Raw genomic sequence first — 19,041 nt, 5'->3', positions numbered from 1 at the left:
TTATTGCAGTCTGTGAATATTGTTACCTGCATTTCTATTTTGCTCAAATGCTTTTGAATGTAACGATGAGTGTTTTTGCCTTCGGTCTGATCAGGTATTTTATGTTAGAATATTTGGGTGTATTTTTTCAGTTTTAATATTTTGTGTATTAAATAAAAGGATTTTTTTTTAAAAAAAGACATTTTATTTGCTTTGAATACATAGTTCAAGAACTTACATCAGTGCACGTGTGAATGAATAAAAAATTGTGAATGAGTGCAAAAAATGCAGATGAGAGGAAGATTTTCAGTGGAGAAAGTTGCATAAGAGAGTAAGACATGGCTAAGTTACTGCAGACAGAAAATGCAAAGAAATTTTGATGGGAATAATTGCTTTGGAGGTAGATGAAGAACAGCTAGGATCCTCCAGCAGAATAAACAAAATTAAAAATAAAAGCAATGAGAATTTGAAATGAGACAAAAGTGAACAATTCTGAAAGTGATATTTATCTATGGAAATTATAGGTAAGCAATTATAGGCAAGCAATGGAATGGAAACAAATGCTTCAAATGTTAGGGCCTAAGGAAAAAAGGACAAACAGGAAGACATCCGTGCTATGTGAATGTTAGAAAACGATAAGATTGCAGGAGTAATGCAATGGAGAAAGGTTAAACTATAGGTGGTTTTGCTCATGAGAGTGACTATGTTCAGTTTAAAAAATATGTGAAGACTACAACCATGCCTGGTGACTAGAATACCATTTAATATCCTATGCAAAGGAAAAGATAGCAAAAGAAATACAAAAAATACAGGGGTTTAGTTTATTAAATGTGTATGGGGAAATGTTTGGCAGATTTCTGATTGAAAGGAACAAATGAAACAAAGAGAAAATTAGTGAAATTCAGTAAGGGAATGCAGATTTTTGTTTTTCATCAGGTAATATATACCAGTATATAAATATAAGAAAAATGTCTTATGGAAATTGGCAAAAAATTAAAAGAAGTTGATGAATTATGTACCATGATAGAACATTTAATAAAGACAGATGAAATGTTTGTCAGGAAGTAAAATTGGCTGCATTTAGGAGTAGTATCCTTCTGCCCATTTTCTTATATGGAAGTGAGAATTGGGTATGTTAGAGGAAACATAAAAGTAAATTGTATGCAATGGGAATAGAGCACATAAGAAACAAGACAATAAAAAGAGACAATCCAGGAATGAATGATAATGAATTATTGTGGATTGAATATTAACATAAGTGATCAGTATGTAAGAAATACACTGCTCAAAAAAATAAAGGGAACACTCAAATGACACATCCTAGATCTGAATGAATGAAATATTCTCATTGAATACTTTGTTCTGTACAAAGTTGAATGTGCTGACAACAAAATGAAATTGAAATTGGTTGAAAATGAAATTGATTGTCAATCAGTGTTGCTTCCTAAGTGGACAGTTTGATTTCATAGAAGTTTGATTTACTTGGAGTTATATTCTGTTGTTTAAATGTTCCTTCTTTTTTTTTACCAGTATATGTTGAGGCAGCTTGATCATATAGAAGAAATAATCAAATTTCCAAAAAAAGAATGAATAGATCAAGAAGACAATACAAATTGGATAAAATATGTAGAGATATAGTGATTGGTATTGGTATAAATGACATTTAGCAATATTTCTTTTTTTCTAACCCCATGCAAAATTTATTTTAATTGCTATTTCTTACTTGTTTTTTGCACTTTGCATTCTTTTGCTTACCTCAAAAGAGCATACTATAACATGTTTCAAATGTATGTTACCATAATGAATATTATCACTGTGTTTCATTTGTAAAAGATCAAGTAAAACAGCTGTTTCTTGCATATTAATATTAATAAAATTATCCAAACTTTTAAGGAGTTTTTAATCCCAGTCAGACTCTTCGTTTTGCCAAACGTTTTCATATTTCATTAAAAAATTAGTTCCATATTTGTGAATAAGAAATAACAATTGACAATACAGTGTTCCCTCGATTTCTGCGGGGGATGCGTTCCGAGACCGCCCGCGAAAGTCGAATTTCCGCGAAGTAGAGATGCTGAAGTAAATACACCATTTTTGGCTATGGACAGTATCACAAGCCATCCCATAACACTTTAAACCCTTAAATTACCATTTCCCATTCCCTTAACAACCATTTACTCACCATTATTACTGGTACTCACCATTGAATATTTATAAATGTAATTATTTATTAACAATAATTATTTTTTTTGTTATTTATTTGCAAAAATTATTAGTTTGGCGATGACATATGACGTCATCGGGTGGGAAAAACCGTGGTATAGGGAAAAAACCGCAAAGTATTTTTTAATTAATATTTTTTTAAAACCCGTGGTATAGGCTATTCGCGAAGTTCGAACCCGCGAAAATCGAGGGAACACTGTACATCTTAAATAGAATGTATTTGGACTCTTCAAAATTGCAATTAATTTTTCATAAATGATAAAAGTAGTTACTTTGGAGGGAGGTTTTTCTCAACTGAGAGAAGTTCTGGGCTGAAAATATTGTTGGATGTTTTCTCCTCTTTTTCATATATCTATTTTCACACTGAAATTTTAGAATTCATATTTTACTCCAATATGGATATAAATTAGGACTATAATTTCCAGTTATAGTTAATCCTTGACTTTACAACCATTTGGTTAGCAACAATTTGAAGTTACAACGGCACTGAGAAAGTGACTTACAACCAGTTCTGGTGCATAGAACCATCGCAGCTTCCTCACATCATGTGATCAAAATTCAGGCATTTGGCAACTGGCATGTATTTACAAGAGTTGCAGCATCCTGGGGTCACATGATTTGCAACCTTCCCAGCCAGCTTCTGACAAGCAAAGCCAATGTAGGGAACGGATTCGCTTGTGTGGATTATTTAACAGCTGCAGTGAATCACTTAACCATGCCAAAACAAAAACAAAAAAGTTGTAAAATTGGGTGCAAGTCATTTAAAAACTACCTGCCTTAGCAGCAGAAATTCTGATCCCTTGTTATGGTTGTCAGTTGAGGACTACCTGTATGGAGTCATGCCCAAGGGAATCTGCTTCACCTACGTGAGAGGGTACAACTTCACATTTATAACTGATCTATTCTACTTGTTTTTTACCAATAATATAGTCAATTTGATTTCTCTGGGCTCCATATACCCTGCTAGGAAAGATGTCCTTGGCACACACTCGTACCATTCTCCACTTATCCTTCATACTTATTTATTTATTTATTTATTATTTATTAATTTGACTTCTATGACGCCCAACGCTGTGGGACTCAGGGCAGCTTACCACAAGATAAAACACAATATTTATTGATTGATTGATTTGATTTGATTTGATTTGATTTGTATGCCGACCTTTTCTGAGGACTCGGGGCGGCTAACAGCATATAATATAACAATACAGTACAACGGCAAATCTAATTAAATCTAAATATAGTACAATAGTAGAAGAAGTCAATAGTAATACAGTATTCCCTCGATTTTCGCAGGTTCGAACGTTGCGAAAAGTCTATACCACGGTTTTTCAAAAATATTAATTAAAAAATACTTTGCGGGTTGTTTCCCTATACCATGGTTTTCCCGCCCGATGACGTCATATGTCATCGCCAAACTTTCGTCCGCCTTTAATAAATATTTTTTTAATAAACTTTAATACATAAACATGGCGAGTAATAATCTAAATGGTTGCTAAGGGAATGAGAATTTGCAGTTTAGGGGTTTAAAGTGTTAAGGGAAGGATTGTGATACTGTTCATAGCCAAAAATAGTGTATTTACTTCCGCATCTCTACTTTGTGGAAATTCGACTCTCGCAGGCGGTCTCGGAATGCATCCCCCGCGGAAATCGAGGGAACACTGTATTAAAACTAAACATTAAAATAATAAACAATAAAATCCTATTAAAAACCCACAACAACCCACTCAATCAACATACATACCTAACCAATTGACACAATTCGGCCGTGACGGATGATAATATTCATGGTGCCCAGGTCTGCCGGCAAAGCAGATCTTCACTGTCTTTTGGAAGGTCAGGAGAGTGGGAACAGTAAGGACATTGGGGGGAATTGGTTCCATAGAACTGGGGCAGCCATAGAGAAGGCCCTCCCCCGTGGCCCCGCCAACCTGCATTTCTTAGTCGACAGGACCCAGAGAAGGCCAACCCTGTGAGATCTTATTGGCCTCCAGGAGGTACAGTATGCGGCAGGAGACGATCCGAGCACTCCCGATTGCTACAATCAGGATGTGTGGGGCAGACTTAGTCATACCCAAAAGTTATCTGCAGAATATGCTGTCTATAAAGCTAATGTGGTGTCGCAAAGTTAGCACTTACTGCTGAAAACATAAACTCTTAAATCTTTTCCAGCTTTAGGTCGAGGTCTGCCTTTCAGTTGTAAAAACTCTATTATTTATTTATTCATCCATCCGTTTGTTTGTTTGTTTATTTATTTATTTATTTATTTAGTCCAATACACAATACATATTGAAGAGGATAGACATGAAGTATTATATATAAAGAAAAGATATAAAAGTAGAGGAGAAGATATATGAAAAGAAGAAAAGATATATGAGATATGAGATAAGGAGAGACAATTGGACAGGGGACGAAAGGCAGGCTAGTGCACTTATGTACGCCAATAATAATAATAATAATAATAATAATAATAATATCTATATTACTAATCTTAGAAACTACAACTTCAAATACGTTATTCTACAGATAGCAGCTACTATCAACACAATTTTAATATTTGTAATTTTGTAAAGCTTCCCTGTTCAAAATTGAAAATTAGAAGGCCCCAACACAAAGTGCTTGTTGTACAAGAATATACATTTATTTCTAGCTCTTTGTCCTGGATGGTAGAGAAGGAGAGAGACGAGGTTGGGATTGAACAAACATACAGTTCTTCTATTGGCAGTCTTTACGGTTTGATTTTTCAAAATGACATTTGCAAGTCATTTCCAAATGGCTGTATTACAGCTGTCAGTGAGTGGAAGGAACACCCACAAAATGTGCTTCAATTTGTTTTCTACTCCTGTGGTAAATACTAGCCAAATTGCTCTGTTGTGTGGCAGGGCCATAGCGGGAGCTGGAATTATCAATGTGTGCTTGAAATCCTACACACAGAGATTGAACTCTAAACTGTTTCCAGCCCTTGGTATGCTTCCATCATCCTGCTGTCAGAGAAGATGTTACTCTAGTTTTGATAGCTTCCAAAATGAGGATTGTGCTTTACTGGTTCTTTCAACTCCAATAAATGTGTGCAGTTATAGATGGTGTTTTTCTAATTCCAGCAATTCCTAACAGAAGAAGGATCTGTATATTTTTATAAAACAAACTGAAAGTCACACCAGTTTGACATAACTATTGAATTTTTTTTTTAAAAAAAAAGTTCCTTAGGCTCAGTGTTTTAAAAAAGATGGGAGAGGTTATTATGTTACAAGCCCTTTCACGATATTTCAAACTAACTTGCAGATTGATTAGGATTGGTTTTGCCAGTCAAAATGTTGATACAAAAATGTTATACACCAAAAATATGTGATTCAGGAGTAACGTTAGATATTTTTATTGTCAAAGGTTTGAGACAGCTGTGGCCAATCCTCAGTGACAAAAGGGAAGTGTTTTATTTCCATAGCATTTTTATTGGAATTCTTGCACTGTATTTTCAACACATGTCTTCAAGAAATTCCAGTAGCATGAGGGGTTTTTTAGGGGGAGGATGGATTATATTATTTTAAATATTATTTTGGTGCTTTTTTATTTATGGTTTTTAATCTTTTTCATTTTGGTTCTTTGAAATGTTTATATCAGATAAATGAAAATTCCTTTTTTCCCCCTTTTACCTATGGAAATACAGTGTTCCCTCGATTTTTGCAGGGGATGCGTTCTGAGACCGCCCACAAAAGTCAAATTTCCGCGAAGTAGAGATGCGGAAGTAAATACACTATTTTTGGCTATGAACAGTATCCCAAGCCTTCCCATAACACTTTAAACTCCTAAATTACAATTTCCCATTCCCTTAGCAACCATTTAAATTGTTACTCACCATGTTTATTTATTAAAGTTTATTTAAAAAAATGTTTTTTAAAGGCAGACGAAAGTTTGGCAATGACATATGATGTCATCGGGCGGGAAAAACCGTGGTATAGGAAAAAAAACGTGAAGTATTTTTTAATTAATATTTTTGAAAAACCGTGGTATAGACGTTCCGCGAAGTCCGAACCCGCGAAAATCGAGGGAACACTGTACTGCCATTTTCACAGTTTATTCAAAATGCATTAGCAGCATCTCTAGCCAAAATTAGTATCAGCACTGGAAATTATTTTGGTGGGATGGTTCCAAATGTATAGTATTTTGAATGAATGCTAGTCATCTAATTGTAAGAGAGGATGACTTCATCATGGCTTCCCCGTTTATTGGGCACATTAGAAAATGTGTATAAACCAGTGGATCAATGACATTTTTATCCCGTCGCCCATGTGAGGGGGTGGTTAATCTTCCTCCCATCATTGCTGGAGCAGCAGTTGGAAAGCAAACAGCTGTGTCAGTACAGCAGGAATAAGAAACCCAGGGAAAGAGCTGTCTAGTCAGACTCTGCCTTAGCATTAACATCTCAATAAAGAGGCTTTGCCAAGGCAACGTGAGCTAGATGACTCCATCATGCATGTCTTGTGTGAAAGGGGAGGCTGCTGGCCCAAGATTGAGTCAGGTCCTTCCTGTTCAAAATATTTCTTCCTTTTCATACCGTGGACCTATTCTTCCCTAGACTGTAGGAGAAGTCAATTTGGCTGTGACCACAGAAGGCAAGTTTCTACGTGTAGGGCAAAAATTGGTGTTCTTATCAAAATCCATTTTTAATTATTATTATTATTATTATTATTATTATTATTATTTATTAGATTTGTATGCCACCCCTCTCCGTAGACTCGGGGCGGCTCACAACAATAATAAGAACAATGTAAGAACAAATCTAATAATTTAAAAAACGCTAAAAACTCCATCATTAAAAGCAAACATACACACAAATATACCATGTATAAACTGTATAGGCCCGGGGGGAGATGTCTCAGTTCCCCCATGCCTGATGGCAGAGATGGGTCTTAAGAACTTTATGAAAGGCAAGGAGGGTGGGGGCGGTTCTAATCTCCGGGGGGAGTTGGTTCCAGAGGGTCGGGGCCGCCACAGAGAAGGATCTTCTCCTGGGTCCCGCCAAACAACATTGTTTAGTCGACAGGACCCGGAGAAGGCCAACTCTGTGGGACCTAACTGGTCGCTGGGATTCATGCGGCAGAAGGCGGTCCCGGAGGTATTCTGGTCCGATGCCATGAAGGGCTCACAATTCAAACCAACACTTTGAATTGTGACCGGAAATTGATCGGCAACCAATGCAGACTGCGGAGTGTTGGTATAACATGGGCATACCTTGAGAAGCCCATGATTGCTCTCGCAGCTGCATTCTGCATGATCTGAAGTTTCCGAACACTTTTCAAAGGTAGAGAGCATTACAGTAGTCGAACCTCGAGGTGATGAGGGCATGAGTGAATGTGAGCAGTGAGTCCCGGTCCAGATAGGGCCGCAACTGGTGCACCAGGCGAACCTGGGCAATCGCCTCCCGGAATTTGCATTTCTGAAGCTTTAAGAAATCAAGATCTCTGTTATGATATTTTAAACTTACTATGGGTGACCTGCCTAACGTATCAGCAATATTTCAGTGGAAGGATAACCATAGCAATAACCAATAGGAGGACTTCCCAGAACATCATTCTAATCATTGTAAAAAGTTGTGCCTCTTTTTGCTTTCTCATTCCCATTGTCTTTTCGTCCTCTACCATGTCCTTTCAGATTATAACGCTGAAGACAGAACTGCCTGTTTTTAATTATTCTCGGAGCTTTCAGATGGAAAATGTGGAGTATTAACATAAGTAGCCTTGTGGTTCATCGTTATGAAACCCCTGTGGAAGGCCTGGGAAATTATTTGTGGTCCGGCCAACTGGAAGCTACCCCTTAACCCCTTACAGTTCTGAATTTCTGTCTGCAGGATTTAAAAGAACAAGATCTCTCATTTTCCATGTGGACTAGAAGCTCAGGATTGTAGACAGTGTGATACAATAAGATCGGTGTGAATAAGAATTGAATTTTTATTTTTTTATATCAAGACAGCTGTCCTGTGAATTGTTATTTCCAGAGAAAGAGAATTCACTTCCCCCAGGGACAGTCTGTTTCACTGTTAATAGCTCTTATTCAAGGAAAATATTTTTTCTAATATTTAATTAAAATCTGTTTGTCAGCCAGTCCTATTCATTGTTTTTAGAATTAGACCAACAAAGAATAGTTTTGCTCAAGATAGGCTTCCAGATATCAGAAGGCTGCTTTTACACTTCTCTGTAATTCTTTTCCCTTGTAAAACATTCAAAAGTGCTTGTTTTTAATAGGATTTATAGACATCCCAATTTTCTAAGCTGCTATTTTCTGGATGTGTCAACAGTATTCTTAAAATACAGCACCTACTCATGAACATAGTTCTGCAGATGTAGCACAGCTAACACAAAGTGGAGTAAAACAGTCATTTGGTATTATTCAGCATAAATTGCATTAGCTATTCATATTGTGTGGCTGGCTCACTTTCACACTATTCATATTCCATATTGTCATCCAGTGAGATACCTAAACCTTCTTGGATATGCTGTTATACCTGTACTTTAATATTTGATATGTTATATCTAAATGTTAGATGGGGTGGGTTCGAACCGGTTCATCCGAACTGGTAGCGACCCACTGGTGATGTCACAATGACGTCCCCAAACCAGATCAGTCGGAACTGGTCCGTGGGTGCCGCCATCTTTTATTTATTATTTTATTTTATTTCTGAGCATGCTCAGAAGCTGAGTTCCAGCACTGTGCTTGTGGTAGCCATCTTTTTTTCTGCTTAGGTTCTTTTTCCAGATTTTTTGTTATTGGGCATGCGCGTGCTCACAAGGCACGCCCATGCTGCGAGGAAGGGAGGCAGTGAATGGGCAACGAGGAAAGTTGGAACCAGCCCCTGATTTGGGCTGGAAAACACTACCACACCCCCACCTTTATCCACTGGAATTGTCCTTCTGCTTTCCCTGATTCCTGCACTATAAAAAAACCTATTGAAAAATCAGAACGATTGGCCCTTTTTGCAGGAGGTTCTCCTAATAGAAAAGGAAAAGAATCAGTATGAGGAAACCTCCCAGATTTGTAGCAGCGCTGCTGAATTTCAAAAGAAAATCCAACAGTTCCTCCCCACGTGAGTTATTTGTGCCTGTGCAAAGGAAAACTTTACTGAAGGGAGAAAAAAGCAACAGGAGAAATCAGGGAAGCCACCTGGGAAATTAGAAAGACAACTCCAGTGGATAAAGGGAAGAGGCAAAAGGGTTTTTTCCCCAGCCCAAATAATTTGGGGCAACATTTATTCTCAGCAGAACCAGGGTGGGCAGGCAGGCAGACTGTGGCACAAAATGTGGTTTATTTATTTAGCTAAATAAATTCTGGGAGTTGAAGTCCACAAGTTTTAAAGTTGCCATGGTTGGAGACCCCTGTTCTAGAGGTTTCTCTGCGATAGTTTGTTCTGCGAGTAGGTCCCTACATATGTATGTCTGTGTCGGCAGTAGGTTGTATTCCCCTTCGCTACCAAGGCAGCCCACTGTCCTCCCCAAGAAGGCAAGGGGGCAATGATTGGCAGTCGGGAGGGAGTTCCAAGCCAATCTGTTCACTGATGGACTGAACCCCAGCTGAGGCAAAGGGAAAGGCTACAGTGTGGAGGTTGGAAATGTAAGAGCTGCCTTTGTCTCTGCTGGTAGTTGCAGCACAGAGCCCATCACCAGGGTAACAAGCAGCTACCGAGGCTGTGGCAGGGCAAAAAGGACTCGGAATATGAATGCCTAGGCGAGAACGAGCGCTGGTGCAACCACTGTCCAGGGCCTCTGATAAATTCCAATTCCCAGAAAATCACTTTTTAGTAATAAAACTCACTCTTTATTTCAATCAAGCAGGATACATAAATTGCAGTGCAGAGTTCAGAGCATATGAAGCAGAATGATATCTCAATAAGAAACCAGCCTCGACTCTGGGTCTGGGAAGCTCGCCAAAACTCAATCCTTATCACATTCCTAGATAACTCCCTTCTCATTTAATCAAAACATAGGCAGAAGTTCACTGGACTTTTGCTAACATAGGATGTACTGGGAGACAGAGACCATGATTTTTAGGATTTATTTTCGGGCATGCCACAGTTTCTCAGCTCTTCCACGTAACAAACGTTGAAAGTCAATGCCACCATTTCCCACACACCTTCCTTTATATAGCCTGGAAGTGACATCACACCTCAAAGAGCTATGGCTGTGAATTAATACCTTTTACTCTGGATCTCCTCTCGCCTTCTAGCCATTCTTCTATAGCGTGGGTTAATCCACATATTTTCCAATAATATGTCTTCCCCACTGTCTGACAGAGACCAATCTCTCATTGTCACATCAGCCCCCTCAGACTCTCCCCAGTCACTGTCTGCCTCACTCTCGCTCTGAGCTTCCTTTGGCAGCCCCCCTGGCGCAGGGTACCCTGAGGGGCCTGGTTCATCCTCTTCAGAATCAGGCATGACCTGAGGTGGACAAGGATCACTCACAACACCTGGTATGTCCAGAGGACAGTTAGGCCTTGTACCCGCCCCATATTCTTTGGGCGGGAAAATACTACAAGGGGATTGGTTGGCTCAGCCTGGCAGCCCGGCATATATATAGCTGCCAGGCACGGCCATGTTGTCTTTTGTTTTAGTTCTGTAACCGTTACTCCTTGTTAATAAAGAACCGTTACTTACCACAAGAGTGCAGTCCTTCATTCCAGCAAGGATTCTACAACACCCATCTCTTAGTTCAGCCCCAGACTCATTTTTGCCAGCCCACATACTACCTCTACCTGGGTGATAATTAGTCAGGAGTTTTTTTAAAATGTCAATTTTTCCCCATGCTTTGCTGCCGTTCTTCTGAGTGCTACTGTTGGGATTGGTGGAGGAGCTGTGGTTCTTGCTCCCTGCCTTTGGCCCAGGTTCTTTATAGCTGGAATCAGGTACAGCCAAGCACAGCCTTGCTTAAACGTTGTTTAGCTACTCCAGATGAGCCATTCTCCCCCTGACCCTGCTTGAACATACAGCTGCCTCTCGCCCGCCCTGCTCCCTTGCACCGAGAGGCAGGAGGGACAAACTGCAGGGGAGCAGCTCCAGATGAGACCGCGTCTCCTGAAGCTGCGACAGGTGGGCATAGCAACTGTATGTTCAGGCAGGGCAAGGGGGACAAAATGGCTCCGGCCCCATTCCACCGTGCCAGCAAAGAGGCACGGAAGTTCCAGCCTATCTGCCCCATGAGTCAAGCAGGGGGCATGAAGGAAATTGATTGGCAGCAGATTGCATGGAAGAGAGGTGGCGGGGGACTGCCGATGCCTGCCCAAACCGCCACCTGCCCAAACCGTAGCCTGCCCAAACCACTGCCTGCCCTGAACTCCTTGCCGTTCCCGCACTAAAACCCTGGCCACATTCAAACATGCTCCTTTGCTGGTCCCAGAGCCGAAGCCAGGAAGGCGAGAGGAGCGGCTACGGCAGCTACGGCAGCAACGGAGCTCCAGGACATTTTATTGAGCGATTCAATTCTCTAATTTAGTTTCAAACTACTGCTTCATCTTCCAAGATTCAATCTTCATTCATTATGCTTACTGTCTAGTTTAATAAGCACACTGTTGGAAATATTTTTTGTTCTTATTGTTTCAGTACTCATCAGATTATTGATTGCCAGTAAACGATGATTGAGTTTAATCTGGCAAGACTTATTTTTGACAAACCAATGTTGGCTTCTAGGAATCAATATTGTAAATTATAAAAGTACTTTTCCAATATTTTAGATTTATACCCCTTCACTTTGAAGGAACCCCTCATATTTGATATCAAGATCTATCAAAATATTTTTGTTGATTATATCCTCTTTGTAGCCAAATAGATTTCACTTTCTTTACCCTTTCCTTTTCTGTCTTCTAGGAAAGAGTAATTAAAACATGTTTGTAAATCTCATTCCTCCATTTTCCTACCTAGAACCTCATAAATTTTAGAAATTTTCATAGACATGTTTTTTGTTCCAGCATAGATGAGTAGTAAAGGATAGTATTCAGCTGTTTGTGTTAACTCACATCTTAAATATAGGCATTGAAAAGCCAAACACCAGTCAGGAGTATATGTTTGTAATGGGTTTGCCTTAATAATAATAATAATAATAATAATAATTATTATTATTATTATTATTATTATTATTATTATTTATTAGATTGGTATGCCGCCTCTCTCCGAAGACTCGGAGCGGCTTACAACAATAGTAAAAGACCATATAACAGTAAGACAAATCTAATATTAAAAGAAAAAGATATATAAAACCCCAACAATTAAAAAATCATACAACACATACATACCAAACATAAAATATAAAAGCCTGGGGGAGGCGTCTCAGTTCCCCCATGCCTGGCGATATAGGTGGGTCTTGAGTAATTTGCGAAAGACAAGGAGGGAGGGGGCTGTTCTAATCTCCAGGGGGAGTTGATTCCAGAGGGCCGGGGCCGCCACAGAGAAGGCTGTTTCCCTGGGGCCTGCCAGACAACATTGTTTGGTCGACGGGACCCGGAGAAGGCCAACTCTGTGGGACCTTATCAGCCGCTGGAATTCGTGCAGTAGAAGGTGGTTCCGGAGGTATTCTGGTCCAATGCCATGTAGGGCTTTAAAGGTCATTACCAACACTTTGAATTGTGACCGGAAACTGATCATCCCTCTTATATGAGGGACATGATCAACATACTTGTGTTTCTACGTGGGTCTGAGTGTTTTCACTAATGCTTCTTGATTTATTATCTGCCAATAGTCAAGGCTCACAAGAAACACTAGTACTACTCTTGAATACCAAAGGCAATCCCAAATTGTTTTGGTTCATGTGTCATAGTTCTTGAACTCCTGGGCTACCATATCTGGGCTGCAAACATCACATGACAATTAGTAGATATTTGCTGCCATGGGAGGGGGCGGGGAGGATTTGAATTTTTGTAGTCCTGATATAGGGGTTTTGTTTATTTCTTGCCCTTTGTCTCTTCTCCCTGCCTTTCATTCATCCAGTATATGGGGGTCATATAGAGAAAAATACCTGAATTTCCTTCAATATTTTTGCTGCAGAAGGCAACATTTCCATTTTGTTGGGAGGTAGTTTACAGTGTTCATGGGCAGAAAAATAAACAAGGTTCACAGCTTGCAAGTCATTGATCAATGACCATCTATGCCAGGTTTTCTAAACCCATATAATAGTTTTCTGCATTTCCTTAAACCTCCCTACTATATTTTTTTAATGTAAAGATTCCCTTTTGTGAGCTACCTTTGTGATACCTCTTGTACATATTGATTATTTAACCATGCTCACCAAAGTTGTCAACTGGGATGGACCATTGGCTTTCCAGAATTTTGGATAGAAGATGTTTCATACTTTCATTTGTCTACTCTTTAAATGGAGAGAAAGATTTAATTTTCTGTAAACCATATACTTTGCCACTTAAATATATTGCCTATCTCTTCTCCACAGGGCTTCCATTAGGGGCAATGGAAATGGTCAAGATGACCACTGAAGCCTGGCCCCTTTGTACATAGCAATAGCATTTAGACTTAGATACCACTTCACAGTGCTTTACAGCCCTCTCTAAGCGGTTTACAGAGAGTAAGCATATTGCCCCCAACAATCTGGGTCCTCATTTTACTGACTTTGGAAGGATGGAAGGCTGAGTCAGCCTTGAGCCTACTGAGATTCGATCTGCCAAACTGCTGGCAGCCGATTATCAGCAGAAGTAGCTTGAAGTACTGCACTCTAACCACTGCACCACCGAGGATCTTATCATGCACTGTGAATGCACCATATGTAAAAAGGGAAAAGTTTTAATTACAAAATCACAGATGCTATCTTGACTTTCTGATCCACTGCTTCCCTATCCCTTCCTCACTTACGTGGTTGCAGTAATGATGGTTACTTTAATTTCCAAATTTGTTTTAAATCCTAGTTTATCTTTACAGGTGCAGCATACAGAACTGTGTTGTTTGCCATCATGCAGTAATAGAGAAAGGAAGTGACCTGAAGGACTGTTTGATTGGAAATAGCCAGCACCTGGAAGCCAATTGTAAGTAGGATCTAACCAGTGATTGTTAAAAGGGCCGACATATTAATCCAGTGTTTTTCAACTTCAGCAGTGCTGGCTAGGGAATTCTGGGAGTTGAAGTCCACGCATTTCCAAATTGCTGAGGTTTGACAAACATTGCTGTAATCCATCTGTGTTCCTGGAATTGCCCTCTCAAGCCATGCAAATGAAGTTGTTCAATTTTAATCCACTCTATAGATTTAATAAGACAGTAATTGTAGAAGGAACTGCCAGAAGCAAAGTTTTAGAAGTACAACCCAAATTAAAATAGCAGAAGCACTTTTACTCACTCACTGTAGATTAAAATTAAATTTCAAAATGACAACACTTAGATCATGTAGACAAGGGCTGTCAAACATCTGTGGGCCGGATGTGTCATGCGCCTATCTTCTGATCCTGATACGTCACGTGATGCCACCATGACGTGAGTTTGACACCTCTGATGTAGACAGTAGTAAACTGCACAAAATATAGGTAGTTATTCATTTTTATGAAACCATTTTAATATCTCCATTATCTCACACAGGTTTAAGCATTATTGTTAGACCAGTGTTTCCCAACCTTGGCAACTTGAAGATATTTGGACTTCAACTCCCAGAATTCCCCAGCCAGCATTCGCTGGCTGGGGAATTCTGGGAGTTGAAGTCCAAATATCTTCAAGTTGCCAAGGTTGGGAAACACTGTGTTAGATAATCAAGAGACAATCTCTCGACAAGATATTGCAAGTCACTTACACATGTACTTTTCCCCTAACCCTATGCTAATCTATGGGTGCCTGTGTATATAAGTGAGCCTATGTTCAGATGTTACTCGCTCTGCCAAGTTACACAGTGCAGCCTTAGCAACTACTGCATAGTTTCATTGATCAACGTGATCTTCTTTGTTGGGGTCTACGTAAGCAGGTCATGCTAGGATCAAGGTGAAACAGAATTATTCCAATTAAAAGCATGCCTACAACAGATCTATTTTAAGGATGAAGTGCTTTCTTTCATTACATTTCAAGGAGGGTTGGCAACTGTCCCATGTGAACTGATGAGGTCCAGTTTGACAAAGCACAGGTGTCTAAATTACCTCTTCTTACCCTGAAGCTTTGTAAGGAATATCTGAAGTGGTGTGTTCTCCTTTGCTTAGTTGTAGACATAGTTCCATCTAAGCTGAGCAGTGAGCAATCGCTCACTTAAAAATCATCATCAACTCAGAGTTTTCCAAACCTGCCCAGAAGCCGAGAGGGAAATTTTATTATTATTTCTGTGCCGCCCAGTCCCGAAGGGACTGCCGCTCAGACACTATACTTTTCCGCCCACCCCCAAAAAAATTTAGAGAGAACACTGGTTGTAGACCTGTGAAAAAACTATAGCAGTAACTGGTTATGGTGGTGGTGGGGAAGGAGATGTTTAAAGTAATTCCCCCACACACATAAGCAATGTGCTTCTTCAATGTTCTTCAAAATTTGTAATGGAAAGACTGGCTGAGTTTGTATATACACTGTATTTACACTTATTGCAGAAGTATTTACACTACGTTTTGTCATTTAATTTGGACACTAATGCAGTTAACTCTCCAGAGTATGAACAAACCCTGTGCAGGATTTTTTTTGTATCTTGGATTTTTGAACAAAATTATCCCTAAATATATGGGTTTGAAAATTAGAGATGGATAATATTTTGAAGCGCATGAAACCATATTTGGAATACTGTGTTCAGTTCTGGAGACCTCTCCTACAAAAAGATATTGATAAAATTAAATGGGTCCAAAGACAGGCTACAAAAATGGTGGAAGGTCTTAAGCATAAAACTTATCAGGAAAGACTTCATGAACTCGATCTGTATAGTTTGGAGGACAGAAGGGAAAGGGGGGACATGATCGAAACATTTAAATATGTTAAAGGGTTAAATAAGGTTCAGGAGGGAAGTGTTTTTAATAGGAAAGTGAACACAAGAACTATAGGGCACAATCTGAGGTTAGTTGGGGATCAGAAGCAATGTGAGAAAATATTATTTTACTGAAAGAGTAGTAGATGCTTAGAACAAACTTCCAGCAGACGTGGTTGGTAAATCCACAGTAACTGAATTTAAACATGCCTGGGATAAACATATATCCATCCTAAGATAAAATACAGGAAAGAGTATAAGGGCAGACTAGATGGACCATGAGTTCTTTTTCTGCCGTCAATCTTCTATGTTTCTAAGCAATCAGTAACATCTGTTTGAAAGACAGACAGACATATATGTGTGCACATGCACACACCCAAGCACACACCCAAATGTATAGAATGCCCAAGAAGTCTAGCTGACGTCATCATTTCTTTCGATATGGAAAGTGTCCTATGCCTTACTTCTGTCACTTGGATGTTGTTTTGCATCCCATCAAAGTATAGTTTGTTTCAATCTCTCTTTTGCTTTAAACATCAGTTTTCAAGAATAAAGTAACATTCTTTAATCCTTAAGACTTAATATAGACCTGAAGGATACTAATTCAGGAAAATATATGCCTAGCATTACCGAGTAATTTGTTTGGTGGCTGGGCTATTTTTATAGCTAGAAAGAACTATTTTCTATTTTCGATTTATTCTGCTATAAAAGTAGTTATGGCTTGTCTTTTCACCCCGTATGTTTTCTCTCTTAATTAAATATTTGATAATTTCTTTGCCCTTCTTCTTTTTCCCCCAATGAATAATATTTTAAATTATGAAGCATCAGCAGTTTTTATTGTCTTCATATGAGCCAGGAACAAAATGGGATTACCTTTCAGAGTCTTCTATTGGATTTTTTTTCTTTTTTCAGTTTAAAATATTCAGAGTATCCCTACTTAGCTAAAGTATCACAATATTATTATTTAATTATTTAATGTTTTAATTAAATCATTTCCCTTTGCTATTGCAAAATTCTCATTTATATTCTGATGCATATTTCTGACTCTTCTTTCCCGAGAGGCTTAAACACAGCATCCTTTTTAAAAAGGCTTTCCAGAATTATGAATGTTAGTACATCTTTTAGGATGTAATAGTTTTTGAAGCTGGAGAGTTAAGATCTTTTTTTTAAAAAAGAAATAAGTATTGTACCTAAACGATCATTGCTCATTTGAGAAGTTAGTTTATTATGGCACTGTAAGTTAAAGAAACATAATAATCAAGATAAATGGATGGTATCAATACTGATATGTATATATTTTGCTTTCTGAGGTCCATAACATAGATAGTTGACTTCTACCTTATGTTCATTCAGATTCTCTTTAGCTAGTAGCTGTCAGTGGTCCTAATCCAAATTCCAATAGAAACCATAACCCGACTGCTTGTCACCTAGTGATTTCAAATTCATAATTCTTCTGTAATAATGATTATCCTTTAGCCAAGAGGTCGAGAGAGAGAGCTGCTTTGAATGCAGAAGTCTATCCTGGTTTAGAATCCACCATAACAGGAAACAGTTCTCTGTGTGGCCTGAGATTCTTTGTAAACAGCCGATTTGAGTCAGAGACCTTGTTGTTAGCAGTCCAAATCACCATATGACATTTGTATAATAGCAACAGTGCATCTGGAAGGTCTTAGAAATTTAACTCTAGGGAATCGGCTGTGTATATGAAGTGGCATCTGTATATGACCCGACTCTCTGATTGTATACGAAAATCCCGCTTGCCAAGAATCTGCAGTCACATACATCTCCTGTTATTGCTTCCTACTTTCCCTTTTAAGGTGGGCTCGGGGAGCCCTTCAGATGCATGTTGTCATGCATGCATTTGAAACAATTAAAGTTTTCCCGTAAAACCAGCTTTTACGCTCGCTAGTAATGGCTGCATAGCATTGCTGCACAAGTTGCTCTTTCTTTCTCTGCCATCAATTAGAAAGTTCCTCCCAAAGAGTAGCTAGTTAAGCAGACAAGATGGAAGTACTTTTGCTGTAGGGAGGCACCTACCTGTGAGAAGGCAAAGTAAGGTAGGACAAAGAAATGGCATTACAAAAACATAGTGGCGAGACCACATTTGGGATACTGTGTTCAGTTCTGGAGACCTCACCTACAAAAAGATATTGATAAAATTGAATGGGTCCAAAGACGGGCTACAAAAATGATGGAAGGTCTTAAGCATAAAACTTACCATGAAAGACTTCATGAACTCAATCCGTATAGTCTGGAGGGCAGAAGGAAAAGGGGGGACATTATCAAAACTTTTAAATATGTTAAAGGGTTAAATAAAGGTTCAGGAGGGAAGAGTTTTTAATAGGAAAATGAACACAAGGACAAGGGGCCACAATCTGAGGTTAGTTGGGGGAAAGATCAGAAGCAATGTGAGAAAATATTATTTTACTGAAAGAGTAGTAGATGCTTAGAACAAACTTCCAGCAGACGTGGTTGGTAAATCCACAGTAACTGAATTTAAACATGCCTGGGATAAACGTATATCCATCGTAAGATAAAATACAGGAAATAGTATAAGGGCAGACTAGATGGATCATGAGGTCTTTTTCTGCTGTCAATCTTCTATGTTTCTATGTTTCAATAGCTTATCTTCTGGCATGCAAATAATTCTTCCCAGTTCAATAAGACACTTCAGCAAGCAATCTGTTTATTCAGTCTTTTATAACTGTAAAAAAGGTGTCAAAGAGATATTTGATATGCAAAAATCTCTTCATTTGCTACCACTATTTGTTAATTTTAAAATGTATCTACAAATATGCATTTTATTCAGTTACATAGACACTGAGAGATATTTATATGATTTTTATCTGCAAAGCAGCATTAATGTAGTTTAGCATATTCTAAATAGTACAAAAACTCCCACATTAAAATACAACATTTACCTGTAATTGTAATGTATAAAAGT

General features: G+C 38.7%; 1 protein-coding gene across 4 annotated transcripts in view; it reads left to right on the top strand.

Moving 5' to 3' along the window:
* The window catches only part of EIF2B3 (eukaryotic translation initiation factor 2B subunit gamma), a 135,604-nt gene that overhangs the window by 109,880 nt on the left and 6,683 nt on the right, over positions 1–19,041 (top strand). For all 4 annotated transcript variants that reach the window (XM_070745800.1, XM_070745803.1, XM_070745801.1 and 1 more), the window contains exon 11: positions 14,105–14,208. In XM_070745800.1, the coding sequence (XP_070601901.1) occupies positions 14,105–14,208 (104 nt within the window). The remainder of the gene's footprint in view (positions 1–14,104; positions 14,209–19,041) is intronic.

Source organism: Erythrolamprus reginae, chromosome 3, assembly GCF_031021105.1.
Source record: "Erythrolamprus reginae isolate rEryReg1 chromosome 3, rEryReg1.hap1, whole genome shotgun sequence".
Taxonomy (NCBI): Eukaryota; Metazoa; Chordata; class Lepidosauria; order Squamata; family Dipsadidae; genus Erythrolamprus; species Erythrolamprus reginae.
This window is presented reverse-complemented; position numbering and strand designations above follow the sequence as displayed.